Raw genomic sequence first — 21,574 nt, forward strand, 5'->3', positions numbered from 1 at the left:
GGCGCCGCGTTGGTGTAACGCGGAACCATAAATCAGCCTTAACAGTTAGAGCCAATTTGCCGACTCGGCAAATTTGCGGCCATGAAAGAGATGAGCGCTAAACTTTAAAAGAGGACTAAGCATGTACAAAGTTTTATGGAAGAGTCAACTACCATTGGTGAGTCATAACCTTCATAAATAATTTCTTTATCAGAATGTTGTGGTATCTTTGACCAGCTGCCTATTTGAATGAGCTTTGTGTTGTTGTCAACTAGACTAGAGTCTATTCTCTGTTATAGAGCTCAGATATGATGTTATAGACCGCTGTGTCTATATCTATCTAAATAGATTGTGTAATGTTTTTTTTTTGTATTTAAGCTGTATCAAAGCGTGCGTGCGTGCGTGCGTGAGAATAAATGTTGTTTGATGGGTAGGATGAGGTGTTGTTGAACGTTAAAATGACTATCATAAGGGCCCATGGAGAATGCTCCGCCCCCCCTCTGTACTGAGACCCACGCTCCGCCACTCCGCCATCCACAATCACACGGTGTGATTGTGGATTCTCTGCGCCATTGTGAGACCAAACTGAGTGATTGGGGAGGGGATGCACCGTGCACGTAGGATATTATTGTAGATAGGGGCCCATAGCGAGTTTGTGTCCAGGGCCCGTGGTCATGATAATCCGTCCTTGCCCGATGACTACTCAAAACCTAAATAATACAAAGATACCAAGATAATCCTCAAAAGTCCATAATGACGATAAATTAACAAAACGATAGAATTAATGATACAAAAACCCTGTCTCAATGCAGGATGTGCTTCTGCAGTTGGGATATGGAGACAAACACAGAGGAAGTGTCAAGGTGAGTAGATGAAAAACTGGTTTATGGACACATGACAACTGAAAGATGGAAGCTGAACTAGTGGTTACCAATCCATATTGATGAAACTTCAAAACAGAATCAGATACAAGACAGTGACAAGCACATGTTGCTAAAAAATAAGTCTGTTCAGTTCATGAGGTGGATAAGTGGACACGTTCACCTCCTCACAGGTGGTTACCCAATGACTCCATCTGCTTTCAAAACGGTTTGCCCATATTTATAATGGGATTTATATGTCCATGCTTTTTGGCCACTTCCCTAGCCTGGTGGTTGGGGCCTTTGCCTCACAGTGGGATGGTTGCTGGTTCAGCTGCCAGAAGAAGTATTTCTGTATGAGGGTTGCACCATTCACATGATTAAGGAGTTGTGTCAGAAAGGGCATCCAGTGTAAAATCTTTGCCAAATCAGTGTGCAGACTGCACTGTCACAATCCCCCCAACATAAGAGGGAAAAAGCCAACAGATGTCAGTGCTTTTGATCGGGTGACATAGGAGATGACACAAAAATGTTATGCAAGCTATTTCTACAACACTTTTTTCAGGATATGAATGAAAATGAAAAAAAAGGCATAATCAGTTTCTGTTAAATGCTGTGCAGCGTGTCGCCCTTGCTTCATCGATGTCCCCTCCTCACGGTTGACCTCCACCTATGTCTTGCTTTCTCCCTGGTTGTAGCTTGAATATGGAGTTACCGATTTCCTAGATGTTTAGCGTTTCAGATATTTTTCTGGCATTGGAGGTAGCTCAACTATATACTGGCCTCTTTTTTTAAGTAGTTCACACAATGGATCAAATCACACTTTATTTATATAGCACTTTTCGTATAATAAAATGCAGCACAAAGTGCTGCCAAGTGTTGACTGTCGAAAATTGATTCCCTGTCCATTTGGCAACAATCAATTTTTTTGAGTGTGTGTGTGTGGTTGTGTGTTTGTCAAATCTAAAACTCAAGTCTGCCTTAAAATTGCGAGGCATGAATGCTGCTTTACTTTTATAAATCTTGATTTGGAAAGAGGCTTGTATGAATTTTCTGTTCTGGTCGAGTTTAGGAGAATTTGAACCTAAACTTAAAAGCATTCAATATCTCCTGCTAAAACAGTGTTTATGTTGTGTTCATGCTTGTAAATTTGCCAAATTGAAATAGCTTTCCATGCAGGTGTAATGCAGGTAGTGATGTACAAACCAATTCTTAAACATTTTTGTGATTTTTTTTTTTTTATCATCATACTCCTTTTTTGATTCAGTCAAGTCCTTTTTTGTCTTTAATGCTCTGGTATTCAACAAAGTTTGTAAATGCTATGAACACATGACCAACATTGCTAGCCTCAACCTTGACTGTAGTTTCTTCACTTCTGCTGTTAATTACATAGGAAGGCTTGCTCATCTCTACACTGACCCTTATGTTTTACTGGAACTGGAAGCTGTGGTCCAGTTTTGCTGAGGTTTTGCAAATTCCAGCTGAGATCCCTGTGGGACTTTAGCACAGCTCCTGCCAGTGGTGCCTGCTCTGCTGAATCCTTGAAATTATGATTTTCCCCAAAGGTTTTAAGACCTTGTTTGAAGATGTATATTTCGCCATGTCTTAGTTTTTTGGAACCATACATGTAAAAGTGTACAAGTAGTGTCAGATAAAATTTACTTTTTCTGGTTCAGTTCTTTTCAAAAACCCTCTGAAGGGTTTACCAACAGCCTCCAGAGGTGGGTAGAGTAGCCAAAAATTGTACTCAAGTAAAAGTACTGTTACTTCAGAATAATATGACTCAGGTACAAGTACAAAGTAGTCATCCAAATAATTACTTGAGTAAAAGTAAAAAAGTACTTGGTGAAAAAACTACTCAAGTACTGAGTAACTGTTGAGTAACGTCTGATTTATTTTTTTAACACAACCATACAAACAGACAAAAGTACAAAATAATCATCTTTAGGCAAATTAAATCAAGAAAATAATCAAATTAATTAGAATTAATAAAAAAATAAAAAATTGCTTAAATTAAAATAATAAAGTAAATTCAAGTACTTTAATAAATAATAAAATAAATAAAATAACAGAATAAAAAAATAAATTAAGCACAAGTAGCACAAAATTTCAAGCCTTTGTACTTTTCTTTTTTGACCAGGCTCCGCAGGCAGAACTAGAACAAACATGAACTCATATAAACTCTGAGTGTGTTTGAGTCTGTGTATATGTGACAAAACATGCAAAAACAAACATTTTTTCCCGAAGAATCACTCAGTGATGTCATGAGATTGACGCGTACGTGGATAAAAGGGATCAAATAAAAGTAACAAGCTCAACGTAGCCTAATGTAGCGGAGTAAGAGTAACAGTTTCTTTTTCACAAATCTACTCAAGTAAAAGTAAAAAGTATAGTGATTCAAAACTACTCCTAAAAGTACAAAATTTCCCAAAACGTATTCAAGTAAATGTAACGGAGTAAATGTAACTCGTTACTACACAAATCTGGGTCTGAACGCTTATAAATGTCACTTAAAACTCTACTTTGCATAAAAACAGCCTTATGTTGGCCTCATCCAGAGGCAGCATCAACATCTCTGGGTTCAGATGGGGGATGGACCATGGTACAATAAAAACCTGTATCATGGTCAGAAGAATCAGGATTCAAGATCTTCTTTAGAGGATATGAAAGCTCTGTCTCGGACAAAAGATTAAGAAAAGACCACCTAGATTGTTTATTTGCAACAAGTCCAAAAGTCTCAGTGATGGTACAGGGTTGACTTGGTTGCCTTGGCAAAGGTCATTTACACTTCTGTAAATGCAAAGAAGGGCATTGGCATTTTCAAGAAACCTGTGCGGTTTTCTTTTTACAGGAACGTCAGGCATTTTTCCGCAAGTACAATGTGAAACGACATTCTGCAAACATTACAAAGGCTGAGGAAGACGAGGGACTGGCCTGTCTTGAGGCCTGTCCCCAACGAAGAGTGTGTGAAGAATGTTGAAATGGAAAAATTCAACAACGATAAGGTCGTGCTGTTGTATGCCCTCAGACATGTTTGCATAAAGAATGAGACACAATTACAGCAGAAAATCTCTACATCTTGTCCTCAGTGCCAGAATGCAAGTGTTATGAGAAGAAATGGCAGTGTTGCAAAAGTTTTACTGGAATGTGTTGCAGACTCAAATCGATGTGAGTAAATGAAGTAAATTTGATAAGAGAAAATCGTGATTATCTTCAGTTCATCTTGTCTGCAGTGAAACAAAAGTCAATGTGAATATCAGATTAATAGGTGCTTTTTCTTTTCTGTTTTTCTTAAATGCCCTTTCCATACTTTTGCAGCATTTTTCAATGTAGTATTAGGAATAGGTACTGCGGCTAAAGTTGGAAAAGGAAGGCGTATTAGAAGGTGGTGATCAGCCATGTCGTATTGTTTAGTGAAAGTGGGAAAAGACAGGGGGAAGAGCTGGAGGATTTCCTTAGGAGTGACAAGGATGGACAGAACTAAGGACGAGCACATGGGAGGGAGCTGTTCAGGAGACTTAGTCAGAGAGGCCAGATTACGATGGTTTGTTCATGCTCAGAGGAAGGACCATGAGTAGATTGGTAGAGGGATTTTGGTGATGGAGCTACCAGGCAGGCGACAAACCAGAAGACCTAAGGACATTTGTAGATGTGGTGAACGAGGACATGGAGCTAGTTGGTGTGAGAGTGGAAGACACAGACGATGGGGTCAGATCAGAGAATGATTCGCGGTGGTGACCTCTAAGCTGAAGGCTGAAGAAGACTGCAGCTAAACTTGGAAGTAGTGACACATTGGCAGTGTGCATCTCTTCATGTTGTAGGAATGTGGTTGGAATCAGGTCCAAGTCAATGTTAAATAGAAGTGTTTGTCAGGGACTTCGGGTTATGGCGTGGAGCTGGTGAGACGCACTCTGACGAGGCTCCGAAGAGGCTCCGAAGCTAACTTGCTGAAATAATTGTTAAAGAGACCCTAAACAGCTTGAACTTCACACAACTTGAAATAATATAACACTGGACAGTCTAATGGTGAGGAAATCCCGAAGAATAGCGGGGCAAAGTTCAAAACCACCAAATTCATCAGCTACCTCGGAAGCTGCGGCTATCGCACCTGCTGCTGCTAGGGAGATGATGGAGGCCGCGCCGGCAGAGCAGCTCGACTCTGAGGTCCTCAGCGCAATACGCTCCATGAAAAAGGACTTCACGGAGAAATTCGAAGATGTGCTGGCCGGGATAAGTGGACTCAAGAACGAATTACAGAAGTGTTTGTCAGTTTATGGGCTCAAGGCTCTATTATTGCAATCCACTAGGTGTTTTATTCAGCCAGTCTTCCATCAGATGCCTTCAGCTTGTTCAAAATGCTCCTGCCTGCTGTTAACGAAGGCCTCTGGACATGTCCACATTGCTCTCATAGTCCATTCTCTCCTTTGGCTCCATATTCTTTCTTGAATTGATTTTAGGTTTTTAAAGTTTGTTTTTAAGACCATCGGTGGCCTGGCCCCCAGGTTATTGGTCCGAAATGTTAAAACTTATCATGAAAAACGTGGGTTGGGAGTGATCGCGTCGGCTCACGTGGGCTTGTCCCGGTACGACAGCTGGCCAGTTCACCACTGGGCACGGCGTGTTTCCATTAATTACTTGTATGAGATGAAACACAAGCTATTAGCCGCTGCTGCTAAACTCCACAGACTGTTTATTCACCAATATGCACACGTGGTCTTCTGAGAACCTTGAAAAGGACACACAAGCAGCTGCCTTGGCAATCATCCTTTTAATACATGCATTACTCTTCCTGTCATACATGTTGTGATTTCTTTTATTTGTTTATTTACAAACAAGCGTTGGGGCCTGGTCACTGGACATCACTCCTCCAGCCGGTTACCAGGTATAGACGTCGTAAAGCGCGTTGCGGTCTTAAAATCTACTTATTCCCATCTGCACTCGACTAGTTTTGCCAGACCCGAGGGCCCGGATGTGTGGCACATCTTAATTTAAATGAAGTGAAATGAAACTGAAAAGTGAGAATGGATTCGTGAGCTGAACTTTTCAATAGACGGAATTACAGTTTTGATTTGATCAAATTTCTCAATTTCAAATAAGTCCATTCAGATTCAGATTTTAAAAACAATTACCGTATTTTCTGGACTATAAGTCGCACCTGCATATAAGCCGCATCCGCTCTATTTTTTAAAAAAACAATAAAAAAAAGATATACAAGCCGCACCTGTATATAAGCCGCATCCGCTCTATTTAAAAAAAAAAAAGATATGCAAGCCGCAAATATTTATGTTGTTAGATTAGATATTTACTACATGTACAGAAGGATTTTGAACTGTAAATGATGTACATGTTTGTACCTAAATAGATCCTTTCCTAACAGTGTCTTTTAACACAGCAGCAACTTTGCTGATTAAAACGGGACAGAACCAAGAGAAAATAACCAGTATTTATTTATCTATTTATCTGTTTGAAATCTGCTTCTACTTCTATCTGCTAAAGAAGAAGTAGCGTATTCTTCTTTGCATTTATTTTGTCTTAGTTTTGATTCTAATTCCGGTTAGAGCGCCCGAGCGGTGGAAGAAAAATCCACAGAATAGCCGCACCTTTGTATAAGCTGCATGGTTCAAAACCTATGAAAAAAGTAGCGGCTTATAGTCCAGAAAATACGGTATTCAAATCAATCAATTCAGATTAAAATTGAATGATTCACATTCAGATATAATTCAATTCAATGTTTTTCAATTCAATTTTATTTATACAGCATCTATTACAACAATTTGTCTCTAGCCACTTTCCAGAGACCCAGAACATGACCCCCGAGCAATTATTACATAAACATAACATAAAAAATGGCAGGTAAAAACTTCCCTAGTGGGAGAAAAACCTTAAGCCAAACAGTGGATATAAAGAATTCATATTCACTTCCTACTGGCTTATCCCATAGAACTGCCTTTTAATAAATAGCAGCATTGTAACATTAGTCTCTGCTTTTATGTATATTTCATTCATTTAAATCTATAATTGTTAAATGTTGAATTTTTGCCATGTGTTATGTTTGTTGATAGTTATGGTGAAGGGAATACAAATAATGTTGGTTGATTGATTGAGTTCACACTCATAATGAATGTTATCCTTCAAAGGCCCGGTGGATCTAAGCAGCGCTCTCTGGCAGTCATGATGGAGCTGAAAACTGGACCATCCAGAGGGCGGTTAGAGTAGAGCCAGTCAGCCCTTTTCTATATTTAACCTGAACAATTTAAGATTTTGTTGGACGCGGCGTGACACATCCTCTTTTTCTTCGTTCGCTCGTTGACTTTGTGCTAGATGAATGCAGCGTCCAAATTTCAGCTTGTGTTTATTCATTGACAGAAAATCTTTAAACCTGGAGAATGAATGTACTTGTGCGTTTCAGATTTAATCGTGTAAGTAGCGATCGAGAGCTGAAGCCCGGTGGAAGAGCGTTTTTTCCCTAAAGAAAACGAGAGATCTCCATTGCGAGCGCTGCGCAGGATGAGAGCTGGCCGCTTGGCCGGCAGGGCAGCTGGGTGAGATGGGTGTGTGGTAAACGGGTACCCGTTGAATACTAATGTCCCACTTTCCTCGATCACCATATCCCTTTTACCCCACGTCCGCCTCTGCTTCTTTGTTTTTCCATATTTTCCTCTTTCCCTCTCCTCCCAACAGTTCTTTTTCTCTTTTCCTCCTTATCTTGCAGCGTGCCTTCTCTTCCTCTTCATATCATCTCCTCATTTTACTCCCGCATCAGCCGGTTACAGGCTCTCCATCTACCCTGCCTCTGCCCTTATCTTCATATCCGACTCTCCATCTTGTGCCAGTCATCAGCTCTTCTTCTTCTCCCCATGATTTGTCTCATTGCCATTCACTTTCCGACCCTCCCCACACACATGCTCACGCTGACATCCTTGACAAAAGCAGCTAATTACAGCCGAGTGTCCACTCCAGTCCTCCTTAAAGACCGAGCTGATTAATGAGACAGAGGTGCAGGGCCAGGAAGTCTGAGCCTTGGTGGGTGGTGATGCAAACCTCCGTCTCTTTTCTGCTCCCTCGCTCACATAATCTCACTTTCTCTTTTTTCACACTTACACATGCAAATTATCAAGTACACGGATCCTCATTACAGATATATTAGTGTTATGTGGCTTATTTCCCTGTGTCTCCTACCAGCTCCTCCTACTTAACCGCTCTCCTTCTTCACCTTCACATCTCTGTGGCAGCCTGTTGATTTGAGCAGGTTGGTTGTACAGTAACTTCCACGGAGGAGAGCTGAGCAGCAACCGCCAGCCCCAAAAGAAGGGGTGGGGGTGTGGGGGTGATGGGTAGGAGGATCAGGTGTAGCGACGGCCTCTTCTGATGTGATGTCAGCTCATTTTCTCTGCAGCAGATCAGGCACGACTCGCCGTCGGCTCAAAATGGCCTCCGACACATCTCAATGTCTGATTTGTGTGTGTGTTTGACCCCGAGGGCCGACGTGAATGCTGCAGGAGCAAGGAGATAGAGTGCAGCTGCTGCCGCTGACACACATGCAGATAGCCAAATGCGCGCACGCACGCACACCCGCACAATCACAATTTCGACTGGGTCAGAAAGGTTCAAAGTATTTGTATTCATAGGCGGTTTTGCATGGGCTCCGCCACCTACAGTGTTCCGTCTAACTGTGGGACACAGCGTTTTACTCTCACACTCACAAGACCTTGGACTGTGTCTCGGTGTGTCTGTGCCTGTACTCATGACAGTATGTTGGCTGAATGCGTTTTTTCCAGCGTGATAATCCTTGAAAATACTTGAAGGTGCTGTGTTCTGACACGGAAACTGACCCAGTTAATCCTAATCCAAACACACGGCTGTCTGCCACACACAATCCAGCAGAAGTTGATAAATGCAGAGTCAGACCTGCCACAGACTGACGTCGCAGCTCCAGGAAACATGTTGTTGAGCCCCCTTTTCATTTCTTCTTTTTTTCATATCTTACTGTCAGATGTTAAAAGTTTATTCACCAAACTGCAAGTCTTAGTCACAAAAAATGACTTGACTATTATCAGACACTGATCTAAAACAAATCACTGCTTACTCAGAAGACCAAGGCTCACCTGCTTCAGCGCACACGAAAGGCTTTAGGGACGAGCTTTTATCAACAGATGTAGAAGACAGAGGTCAGCTGGAAGGAACCAACAACAGTTTTACAGAATGGATATTATACCGACTCTTAATCCTGGCGATGGTGTGTATGTTTATTGCAGCATAAACAGTCCACAGCAGCTGATAGCTCGTTATCATCTCATACAAGTAACGGCCAGCCTGCACACCTGGACGAACCCCGGAGGGCCGACGCGATCACTCCCGGGCCCCCTGACCCGTGAAGTTGGACAGATATTTGCAGATTCCCACCTCTGCGGTCAATAACTCCTAAATAAATAGACGTAAACGCATGAATATTGTGACACAGACAACAAGCTAAAAAGCCAATTGTCATCAAAACAAGACCTAAGCTGCACCAAAGACGTTGATGTCAATGTGCAACTGGCTGTATGACGCTAACTTAGGGACCGTCTACAAATGAAAATATTCAATATTCAACAGGATTCTTGTCACTGGAAGGTAACGGTGCTAGCCACTTAGCCAAGTTGCAGGAAAAAAACACTGGCCATTCAATTCCTCAACAGAACACGTCTTCCTGGTTTTATTTTAGTGACACTACAGTTGGTGATAGGAAGTTTTTAAATGTTGTTTATAATAAAATTGTCCATAATTCTGCAAGAGCATATGTCTGCCATGTGACTGTTGTAGTATCATCAGTAGGGGACAACTGTCAACCGTAGCCATTTTGGTGACTCCGCAGTTGGTGATAGTGAAGTTTTTGAATATTTTTATACGTAATTCAATCCAATTATGTATATGGGATGAAACACGCATGTGCTGTTCTGAGAAGCTCGAAAGGCGACACACAAGCGGCTGCCTTGGCAAACATCATTTTTATATATACATTACTATTCCTGTCATACATGTTGTGATTTCTTTTATTTATTTATTTACAAATATGAGCGTTGGGTCGTTGGTCACTGGACATCACTCTTCCATGTGGTTACTATAGACGACGTTAAGCGTGTTACTGTCGTAAAAGCGACTTCTTCCCATCTGCGCTCGACTAGTTTTGCCTGAACCGAGGGCCTGGATGTGTGGCACGTCTGAATTTGAATAAAGAGAAGTGAAACTGAAAAGTGAGTTTAAATTAGTGAGCTAAAATGAAATACTGTTGATTTTATCATGATGCACATTCAAACCATTAGATTCAATTCCTAATTAGTCCATTCAGATTCAGATCTGTAAAGTAATTATTCAAATCAATCAATTCAGGTTCAAATCGAATGACTCACATTTAGATATATAGAATTCAAATTCACTTCCTACTGGCACAAAACATATCCCATATTCCAGGTTGTTACTGATGTTACTTGTGTACATTTGTTCAAACCCCAGCATGAAATGCAAGCCTCCCTTTGTCGCAGTTATAATCAACACACCACCTCAGTTTATGTGGAGATATACGTGCACCTCTTCTTCTTCTCGTCATCTTCCTCCCTCCAAATACGGATGTGCATGAATGCACAACAATTATCTCACTTTTAAAGGGAATGAAACAAATGGAAACTCTTGATAATGCCGGCCTCGTTTCCTCCCACGGTGAGCGTTTTTTTAAGATCAGCCGCAGGAATGAGCCACTGTGTTTTTTCCGAATTGCAGTAAATCAAATGCAAATAAAAACTGTTAGCAGTTCAGTCAAAGCAATAGATTTAGACATGTATCTGGAAGATAATGGAACTTCAGATGATAGGTTGGGCGCTGGAAAAAAGATTTTTGATAAGATTTTAATTTAATATGAAGTCACTAAATATGCCTCAACCTTTAAATCAGAATGCAGAAGCGCTTTTTACCAATTCCTTGTCTGGCTTCATGTTCAATGCTATAACCCAAACTGACTTGTGGAAGAGGCAAGTTTGGGCAATGAGCTCTTTATCTGGTTTCCTTGCAAAATAAAAATCTTAAATGGAAAGAAAATGATGGACTTTTTCTGCGTCTTTCCTACACTAAACCAGATTTGCATCTAATAATAAAGGCAGTGCTTTAATAAAATAACCTAAACTCTGAGCAGTATCTTCATGGATGAGTTCTTTACTTCTTTCCTTTGTGATGACAATGCTAGAAGCAGGGCAGCTTTCAAGGTCATACGTCGCTGTTACAAGTGCACTTATGGTGTATATGCAAAAACAGGAAAACACTTGGCAAAGGTTTATTTCCTTTAATATTCAAGCTTCAATAGAAACCACCAATATAAGTCTAAAGTGTAAGTAAAAATTAGCGTCAGCCACAAATTAAAATACATGTTATGTAACATGTATGAGTGTAAGCTAATGAAAAATGCATCCCTTGTTTCCAGTGACTCCAGCATGGGGCGGTCCACAAACACAACCCGTTCTTATTAATAAATTAATGTCTCAGTTTGAGGTGAAATAAACAGCATACATGACAAATGAGTGTAACTGCAGGAATGTGGATCTGGATTTCTAAGATGGTGCTGAAATGATGATTGATTGGAAAAAAACATATTGACAGTTTGGTTAAAAAATCCCAGTTAAGTACAAAAGTGAGGGTGATCGTGAAAAAATGTGTCTTTAAATTATGTAGAAACCTGTGAAGCTGAATCACAAGTGAGAAAAGTGTGTCTAAGACGAAAAAAAAAACAATATCCAAAGCAAGTGGTGTCTGAGGCGAGTAAAGTGCTAGTGCTGATGTATGGCGGGCTGGGCTGATCTGTCATGGCACGGCTCAGCCAGCACAGTGTGGCAGGCTCCAGTGAGGTCTCTCCCACCCAGGGCTCCATCCCGCCTGAGCTCCACACAATCAGGCCACGGCAGCGGAACCTTCCACAGGTTACCATGGCAACCTGGAGGCAGCGCCTGGATGGGACAAAGGCAAGCAGGTCCTGTGTGTGTGTGTGTGTGTGTGCGTGCGTGCGTGTGCGTGCGTGTGAGAGCAGGTGTGTGTGTGATTGAGAGACAGAAAGTGAGTGATGTGCGGCGGCGCCAGCGTGGCCCTCCTGGGGCCCTCATTCGTTTGTCTCTCCCCGAGACCGCGGGAGCCCTGCTGCAGCAGAGATGAAGGTGGTGGTGGTGGCTTGAGAGGGGTGTGGGGCAGCAAGGGAGGGGGCAAGCTGGCAACTGATGTGGAAAATAAGGATGAAAACATGTTAGGAATTTGTGGAGGGAGAGGAAAAGGATAAGAAATGAAAAGAGTGGCAGTATAAATAGATTGAATGTGGGGGGTATTTAATTTTTTATTTTTTTTGGATCCTATTTTGTTCATTCACTCACATATCAATCATGTGCTGTACCTCAGAGCAAAGCACATATCTTGACAAAAACTTCTTTAAAAAAAAAAAAAAAAAAAGGGCTTCTCCCAACACTCTGGCAAATTAATTGCACCAATTAGTAGAGTACTCAAAATTATAATTTTTTGTAACTTGTCCAACACACAGCAAGCTCCAATGGCGTCAAACAGCCTACTCCCTCTTGCCCAAGGGGATGAAGTATAACAAAACGTGCACTTAGGCACTGCTGCACATCACATCAAAAATTAGGCATCGATGTCTTACACTGTCCTGAGCATGAGGTGTCTCTTGATCCATCCTGCAAACACCAGGAATCAATCTCGTCCTAAACTGTGTTTTTTTTGTCCGCAACACTGTAGAAACATGACTGGAAGTGTGTTGAATTCACAGATGTTATTGTTCTTCGCAGAAATGTTTCTGAACGGACGGTAAATAGAAAAAAACTAGACCAGCGTCACTTTCTCATACCAGCCATGAAGAACTAAAACATTGGACTTCTTATATTGTTTGATTACGACGAGGCTTTGATCTCGTCTTTGAAGTGCAACAAAGAATGGATTTTCTGCCAAAGATGTGTATCTTTAACGTGGACAGATCGTTTTGCAGGTTCACTTTTGTGTTGGTGTGATATTTCAAAGGTAAAATGTGAGAATCCACCGGGCAACACAGCACATCCTGTCAAGACGGGAGTGAGAAGTCAGTGACGAGCCTCATCTGATGTTTCCAAGCCAAAAAAGCACATGGAAAGCTAAATCCATTTTCTTAAGACCAACTTCCTCCTTTGCTTTTTTTCCTCTTTTTCAGGTGTGGATCACACAAACAAAGACCTGAAGAAAAACTTTGTGAGTAAACCTAAAATTACTCCATCTGTTAAGAATCTGAATGTGTGTTTTCATCTTTATCTCAGTCGTGAACAAGACCGCCATCGACGTTATCTCCCTACAAGGTCACGACCTTGCATCAGTGTCGTTTGATCACACAAACATATCTGGATTTCATTAGCCTGAAATCTGTGTATTGATTTTCTCTTAATCAGTATTAATGTTTTATTACCTCAAACCTAAGACAATAAAAGTTTTACAGAGGCAGAGCTGTTATCCAGGCTAGCCGTAAAGAATACGAGGCACGGCAGCGCTGCTCGCTCCTGCCGCTTCATTTAAAATCCTACAGGCAGTCGGAAGCACGCGGGCCAAATTGTACTTTGTCAGAGCAGATTGTCTGGCATGGATAAGCCTTGCTGCAGAGAAAGAGATACATAATTGTTCGTGTACGCCGCGCTGCCAAGACACCCTCCTCCTCCTCCAGTTATGCATATACTTTGGCAAGTCATTCAAAGATGCTCACTTTTATGAGGGATGCACGTAGACCACACAGAGGCGTCTCCTCGCTGACAGTGATTGCTGTCAGTCAGAGGAAATATGTTGACAGATTAATTCACGTGCCGGTATCAAGAGATGTTTATGGGATTCCTTCATTTGCTGTTATGTCATGCTGGTGTTTGGTGACAAGCGTTACGCTGCGCTTCATTTGTTCTCCGTCTGGCGTTTACAGGAGGCCCTCGCCAGTTATGACCTGCTTGCTACTTATGGAGCGTCTCATGATCCCATGCCTGTCAAAGATGAGGCGAACAGGTACTGGCTGTTACTTTGGCTGTTTATTTGCATTTTTTTTAATTTATTATAGCTTTATAGCAGAAAAGCAGAAGTTTAAGATGTGAATTGTTTCCAGTGTTGGTACAAAATTATTGAAGCGAAACAGCCAAACTACATGAATCAACAATCTTTATTGTCATTATGCATCAGAGGTGGGTAGAGTAGCCAAAAATTGTACTCAAGTAAAAGTACTGTTACTTCAGAATAATATGACTCAAGTAGAAGTAAAAAGTAGTCATCCAAATAATTACCTGAGTAAAAGTAAAAAAGTACTTGGTGAAAAAAATAATCAAAGTACTGAGTAACTGTTGAGTAATGTCTGATTTATTTTTTTGACAACCATTCAAACAGACAAAAGTACAAAATAATCATCTTCAGGCAAATTAAATCAATAAAATCCATCCATTATCTATACCCGCTAATACCCGCTTTTTTTTTTTTTAATCAATAAAGTAATAAAATTAATTAAAATGAATACAAAATAAAAATAGCTTAAATTAAAATAATCTTAAAGTAAATTAAAATACATAATAAAATAAATAAAATAATAACAGAATAAAAAAATAAATTAAGCACAAGTAGCACAAAATTTCAAGCCTTTGTACTTTTCTTTTTTAACCAGGCAGAACTAGAACAAACATGAACTCATAGAAACTCTGTGTGTGTTTGAGTCTGTGTATATGTGACAAAACATGCAAAAACAAACATTTTTCCCAAAGAATCACCCAGTGATTTCATGAGATTGACGCGTACGCGGATAAAAGGGATAAAAGAAAAGTAACAGCTCAACGTAGCCTAATGTAGCAGAGTAAGAGTAACAGTTTCTTCTTCACAAATCTACTCAAGTAAAAGTAAAAAGTATAGTGATTCAAAACTACTCCTAAAAGTACAACATTTCCCAAAACTTACTCAAGTAAATGTAACGGAGTAAATGTAACTCGTTACTACCCACCTCTGTTATGCATACACTTATATGTAAAGAAATTTAGACTGGAAACCCCATCATGACATTACTGCACATAAAACTAGCATGAAACACTAAACAGAGCAGAGTTTCCGTCTTGTTCACCCAACCAACACTTATCTGCAGCGATAATAGGCACCCCTTCCTTTGAATCAGGGGCATTTGAATATAAATATATGTTGTCAGGGCATTATTGGTTCAGTCCCCCAATATTGTTCTAGATCTGTGTTTTCGTGTGACAAGCAGCCTCCATCTAACCTATGAGTTTATCAGAACATGAATTTTCTTTTTTAGAAGATTTAAGTGTCATACATTGAAAAAAATAAGAGTTAACATGACTTAAACGTATACATGTCATTCATTACACTGAACATCCACTCACAGTGATCTCACTCACTCACTGGTAGAGTTGATATCAGTTTGATATATTATAATATCAGGGAAGAAGAGGAACAAAAAAGTTGATGGGCCCTGACAAAACTGACAGATCATTGTGCGCTGAAAAGAAGTGAAGTTTATCGGCGCTACCAAAGCTGCAGACAGATGATTGTCAGCTTTTCTAAGGGCCCTAAAAGCAAGACTTTTGTCTGTGTCAGTCAGGGACACATTGTTCCACATATAATGACATTTTGGGAGATTCATCTGTTTATGTCATTTAGAATATAACAAGCTCAAACCGTCACTAAAAGGTTCACTAAAGAGCAGTTATGAACACCGTTTTGTCTCATCAGCACATGCCGTCCACCTCACAATTTAAAAATGAGCTGGTTTTGAAATCAGTCACATCTGGTAGGAGAAGAACATGTAATTTTTGGCTCGGCATGCGAGCATGAAATCTGAACTTAAAAAGCATAACTTGATTTAAGTAAAGTCCCTGTGGTGATCCTGTTAAATGTGGACCAATCATGGCCGTTCTGTGCATAATTATTTATCCTGGCGTAATTATGGTGTGTACTCTGATTACAACAAATGAATAAATCCTTGTACGTGTTAACAGTTCTGTCCCCCCACTGTTCCAGTCATGGTACCCGTTGTGCAGGGGAAGTTTCCATGGAAGCCAACAACTCCTACTGCGGTGTGGGCATCGCCTTCAATGCCAGGATTGGAGGTGAGGAAAAGCAGCGCAGCCTCATGAGACAGTAGGAGGCAGGTCACTGTGGTTGCACCGTTTCAGCCAAGAATATGATATGACTAGTTGCAGTGCAATCGTGCTCAAGTTCTGTTGTTCGTTTATTCTCTGCAAGTATTTTCCTTCACCACAGTGATGTAGAGGAGCTTTCATGTGGATGTTTTACTCAAAACATAAAAATGTGGATTTTATTGAGGTGGTTTGTACGGAGCCCCTCTGGTGACATTTAAAAAAAATAAAATAATGCGTGGCCACGCATTAATAACTCGTGGCTACGAGTTATTAATGCATGGCCACGTGTTATTAATGTGTGGCCACGAGTTATTAATGCGTGGCCACGAGATAATCAATGCGTGGCCACGAGATAATCAATGCGTGGCCACGAGATAATCAATGCGTGGCCACGAGATAATCAATGCGTGGCCACGAGATAATCAATGCGTGGCCACGAGTTATTAATGCGTGGCCACGCATTGATTATCTCGCCATGACAATACTCTTGCTCTTTAATATAAATAGACTATAATTACCATTATTAATGATGAATAACCATCCCAACAAGGAAGTTGCATCCACAAAGTCCAGACAGTAGGTTATAATGCCATCCACGAGATACATAATGCGTGGCCACGCATTAATAACTCGTGGCCACGCATTGATTATCTCATGGCCACGAGTTATTAATGTGTGGCCACGCATTATTTTATTTTTTTCAAATGTCACCAGAGGGGCTCCGTAGGTTTGTTATTTGTTTGCGTTTCTGCATCAGTTATAAAAGTAACATGCATAAACCAGGCGTGTTTAACTTTATGGAGACTCTGACGCCACTGTTAAACCATTTAACCAAAAAAAAAAGAACACTCATTGGAAATGGTTGAAAAAAAATTAAAACTTGGTTACTGTAGAAACTACTCTAATGATCTCATAACTTGAAGTCATCTTCAGAGGAGAAAGCTGTGTTTGACAACTTGGTACAGTAACTGCAAATTACACTGAATCTGTGACTTAAAAAAAAAAATCACCAAAGATGGTCTGAAATTTTATGGAGGCTTACAGGTTTTATTAAGAGTGTGATTTTAGCTGTCTGGGAGAAAATCCTCAGAGGTAGAAATAAAAAATGGGACTTTAAAACATGAAAGACAGTAAGAGTCGCAGTTATGAATATTTTGTGAGGGAATTTCGCATTTGACTTGTGTGAATACAACCTGGTGCTACAGCAGTGGTGCAGCATAAATGAACTGAATAGATAGTCCTTTTTTGTTTCAATCAAATAGCTGTATAGCATTTACTGAAGCTTTTATCACAATGGTTAAAAAAAAAATGCTGAAATCAGGTTTTGAGTGAATTGAGAAAGTGTTTAATTGGCTGCATTGATGGAAATGCAACACTCGGGTGCACATGCTATTTTTTAAATAGTGTGCTGTGCTCTGGGCTTCAAGGGTATGCACAGCTTGCTTTGTCTTTGTAGAAACATGTTTACCAGCTTCTCACATGGAGGCTCTAAAACTGACAAGCAAGAACTCGCAGGCAAAAAAAAAGAGCATATTGATTGATTTTTACCAGTCTGGGAGAAAGCTGGCAGCTCACCCTCTGTCCTTCTGTGTGGGGCTGACGTCCGAGCTCCAGTCAGAACTAATAAACTGCTCTAATTATCATAGAGGATTGTGGGTTTCAGAAACCGTTGTCCAACACAGCCTGCAGGATACAGTGTGATGCTGCATCTTCATGTCTTCGTGTTCCGTCCTACGTTCTGGCCTTCTGAACTCTGAAAGTAAACAAGCTAATACTCCCATTTGGAAAGGATTTCTTCAGCTTTGTTTGTGGGTGTATCTGTATTTTAAAAAAAAAACTCTTTAAACTTGCCACATTTGGAGTAATAACATCATAAAGACTATCACAGCCAACAGTGTGCCATGTCTGAACATGACTTTCCACAGCTCCAAAAGCGTGAGCCTTTAAACCCAATTTATTACAAGTATGTTGACAAAAAAGAATGAAATCATTAAAGAAAAAACATCTTTCTAACAGGCAGGACGGGGAATCTGTTGCCACATCTCGTGTGATACTTCCACAGTAAATAAACACAGTTTGGTGCAGAGGAGATGGAGAGGTCAGACCCACATGAAACATGCATGTGGACCCGCTGCGTGCTGTTCAGAGCGCTGCATCCTTTCTAACATTCAGCAAAGTGTTAAAATTCTTCTGAAAATTGCTTCATTCTTTCAGACAGGCCAGTATATAAACCATTTCCAGACTTCTACTGAATTTATGCAGATTTTTTGTTCAAAAAGTGCTAACTTGTGTTATTTAAAATGCATGGTAATACTTTACAGACAGGTAAAAATAAATAAATAAATAAATAAAATAGCTTAGTTAGGAAATATTAAACTGGACATTAAGCAAATCCCTTTTCTATAACCTAAGTCATCTGGACATTGGATTGTAGAAATAGATACCAAATAATGCAGTTTTTGATATTGAAGTGTAATCACCAAGACGATGCGTGTGGTGATGGAATTAAATGTTTTACTGCATCTTGAATAGTCAGTGTTGCACTAACTCTGGGGTTGTCACCTGCAGAGCACAGAGGGACGGTTGTCTACCAGCTAATGTGTGATCAAACTGGAAAAACAAAAAACAACTTTCAGTTTTGGTATTAATACTATAAAGAAAGTAATTAAGAATAATAATTCCTTGTCGTTTTGTAATCCACAGCCAATCTTTCCTTCACTCTTCTGACAGCCGTCTGAAGGCGACAGTCATGCTCCACCTACAGTTCATATCTGTGATGGATTTGAAAAGACGTCAGATATTAAACCTTGTAGAATTAAAACTTCTCTCTACTTTACATCTCCTTGAAAATGTCCACACCAGTCAAAGTCTCTGCGATGACCTGCATGATGAGATCGTTGGAGTTACATTTGACTGTACAATAATCAAAAATCAAGAAGTAGTATTGTTAAAAAAGAAAAAATCAGATGTATTTGTGTATTCAGGGATAAAATATGTCATGGCACGATAACAAGCAGTTCCTCAGATTGAAGCAATTATTGCTTTGTATGAAACAGTCAAATACAGAGTGATGAAATCTTCAGGTGTTGTCATAAATAAATAAAGGAATACAGGTTGATGGCGTCTGACATACCACGGGCAATAGAGCTATCTCAGCTGCAGCGGCAAAGCTGATATTTCTTTATTTTATGTATGTGTGTGTGTGTGTGTGTGTGTGTGTTCTTGGTTTAGGAGAGACTTGCTGCAGCTAAAACAAATGTGTCCTTCCCTGCTTTGGGCCATCACAAGACACGATGGTGATATTTTAAAGCCATCAGAGAATAAAATAAAGCTTTTCCTCAGAAATGGTTGTTGTCAAAAGTAAGCCAAAAGTAGATTTGCCACTTGTGACTTCCAGAGTCTACTACGTCATCTACTCTGGGAAGTTTTACTCTAATCCTCCAGCATCAAACAGTAAACAGCTTATAGTTTGCCGCGTCAACGTGCCGCCTAATTTAGAGCCTTGAAACTGGAAAATGGCAGGTAGTCGGTTGAGAGCACAACCAAACAGCAAGTGAGCTGTTAGACACTGCCTCTTGCTGTGTTGTATTTTTTTAATCACCCACTGTTTTACAAAATATTGCATGTGCTGCTGAGGCTGCAGTCACTCTGTAAACAGTGCTAACATAATGTAATAGTTTCAAATAATTAACGGCTCCTAGAAAACAAAAAGAGAAACGCCTACAGAACGTTTTTATCATAGCAATAAAAACAAATGTGAGACACATCACATGTAAATACATACAGCCAAAACACATCATAGAGCAAGTTGGAAAATGACAAGAGAATAGAAATGTGTCTTAGAAAGAGAAAGAAGGAGTCGCGGAGAAACACCCAGGAATGTCATGGAGGTCTAACTCCAGTTGTTTTTTTGTGGTAGAAATGTTTCATTTATTTTTACGAAACAAACGTGTGCAAATACTTTATAAAGTTGTGATCCACTGCTCCACAATCCTTACTCCAGTCTCTGATTCCTGTGACCTTTTCAATCTGTCCAGGTATCCGCTTGTTGTATGGGCCCGTTACTGATGTAATGGAGGCCGCGGCGCTGAGCTACAACATCCACTTCATCGACATCTACGTGTGCAGCTGGGGTCCACGGGACGATGGTGCCGAGATGGACGGGCCACACGTCCTGACTGACCAAGCCCTCCAGTTGGGAACTAGCAAGGCAAAGCTTTCATATCCAAGTTCACGCTGTTGCCTGTCAGATGTGAAGTTGCACTGTCAGTCAGACGACGTGGAGGGCTCAGATCCCCCAGCCAGAGATGGATCATTTATTGCCTTCTTACAAAACACTTTTTCAAGATGTACCTTAGCCCCTATTTGAGCTAAGTACAAAAAAGTTAAGAACAAAACAAAGTCAAATGAGTTAAAAAAAAAAGGAGGGCCCCTTGTCAGGCATCATTTTACCGTGCAAATAAAAACAACAGCATCTTTGCGTACTTGGTTTTAGCTGTGAAGGCGATAAAAAACACAGACTGCCTGTAACCAAGGCAACAATTACGATGTATTGCCAGTCCTTTTTTTACTATTTTGCTGGAAACATTTATTCCTCTAACTTTTCTTTTTTGAAATAAGGCATTGAACTGTACGCAACTTTATTCAGAGTATCAATAAATAGAACAATAAGAAACCAAAATAATAATAAATAGTAAATATAATCATGATACATTTTATTTATTTGTGCCTTTCTACATCTAAAGTCACCTCACAGAAAAATTAAGAAATAACAAAAGCAATAGAAAGAATAAAATACAATAAAAACATGGCTGGATCAGAGAGGTAGCAGGTTCAAAGTGAATAGGCAAGTTTGAACAGGTGGGTTTTGAGTTCAGATGTGAATGATGAAAGAGGGTCTATGTTCTGAAGCTGGGATGGGAGTCAGGTCCAGAGCCGGGGGGCACGGGGGCCCCCTGTGGTGGGACAGGCAGGGGGAACAGTGAGGTGAATAGTACGGGAGGGAGTGGCAATGTGGAGCATTGGACAGGTAAGGAGGGGCCAGATTATGGATATATTTGAAAGTGAGAAGCAGTAGCATGAAGTTTACTTTGTTTTCTTTGAAGCCAGAGGAGCTGGTGGAAGACAGAAGTAATGTGTTGAGTGGAAAAGTTGCAGGTTCTGATTCGAGCAGCAGAGTTCTGAAGAAGCAGCTGTTGATGAAGGGATTTTCTGGTGAGACCAAAGAGAAGTGAGTTACAGTAATCAATCCGAGAAGTGACAAGGCTGTGGATGAGGCTGGTGGCAACAGGGGGAGTGGAGGACGAACGCAGGCGGTTGATGTTTAGGAGGTGGAAATGTCATGCTGTTGGGTGACGTTGAAACGATAGCGTGACCCTGACTCTTAATCTGAGGGGAAGGGAGGATGGAAGAGTTGTCGATGCTGGTGAAGCAACTGTGAGATTTGGTTAGAGTGAAGGTTGTGCCGATGAGTAGGACTTTTGGAACCATGATTTAATTTCCTGAAGGCAGTCTGGAAGGGAGGGAGGTGAAAATTAGTTGTTGGGTTTGGAAGAGATGTAGAGCTGGATGTTGTCT

At 40.5% G+C, this 21,574-nt stretch overlaps 1 protein-coding gene across 1 annotated transcript in view; it reads left to right on the forward strand.

Moving 5' to 3' along the window:
• The window catches only part of LOC133440587 (neuroendocrine convertase 1-like), a 228,783-nt gene that overhangs the window by 129,105 nt on the left and 78,104 nt on the right, over positions 1-21,574 (forward strand). The window contains exons 7-10 of the mRNA XM_061717903.1: positions 13,045-13,082; positions 13,792-13,871; positions 15,876-15,964; positions 20,035-20,207. Coding sequence (XP_061573887.1) covers positions 13,045-13,082; positions 13,792-13,871; positions 15,876-15,964; positions 20,035-20,207 — 380 coding nt within the window. The remainder of the gene's footprint in view (positions 1-13,044; positions 13,083-13,791; positions 13,872-15,875; positions 15,965-20,034; positions 20,208-21,574) is intronic.

The sequence above is a fragment of the Cololabis saira genome, chromosome 3, assembly GCF_033807715.1.
Source record: "Cololabis saira isolate AMF1-May2022 chromosome 3, fColSai1.1, whole genome shotgun sequence".
Classification (NCBI taxonomy): Eukaryota; Metazoa; Chordata; class Actinopteri; order Beloniformes; family Belonidae; genus Cololabis; species Cololabis saira.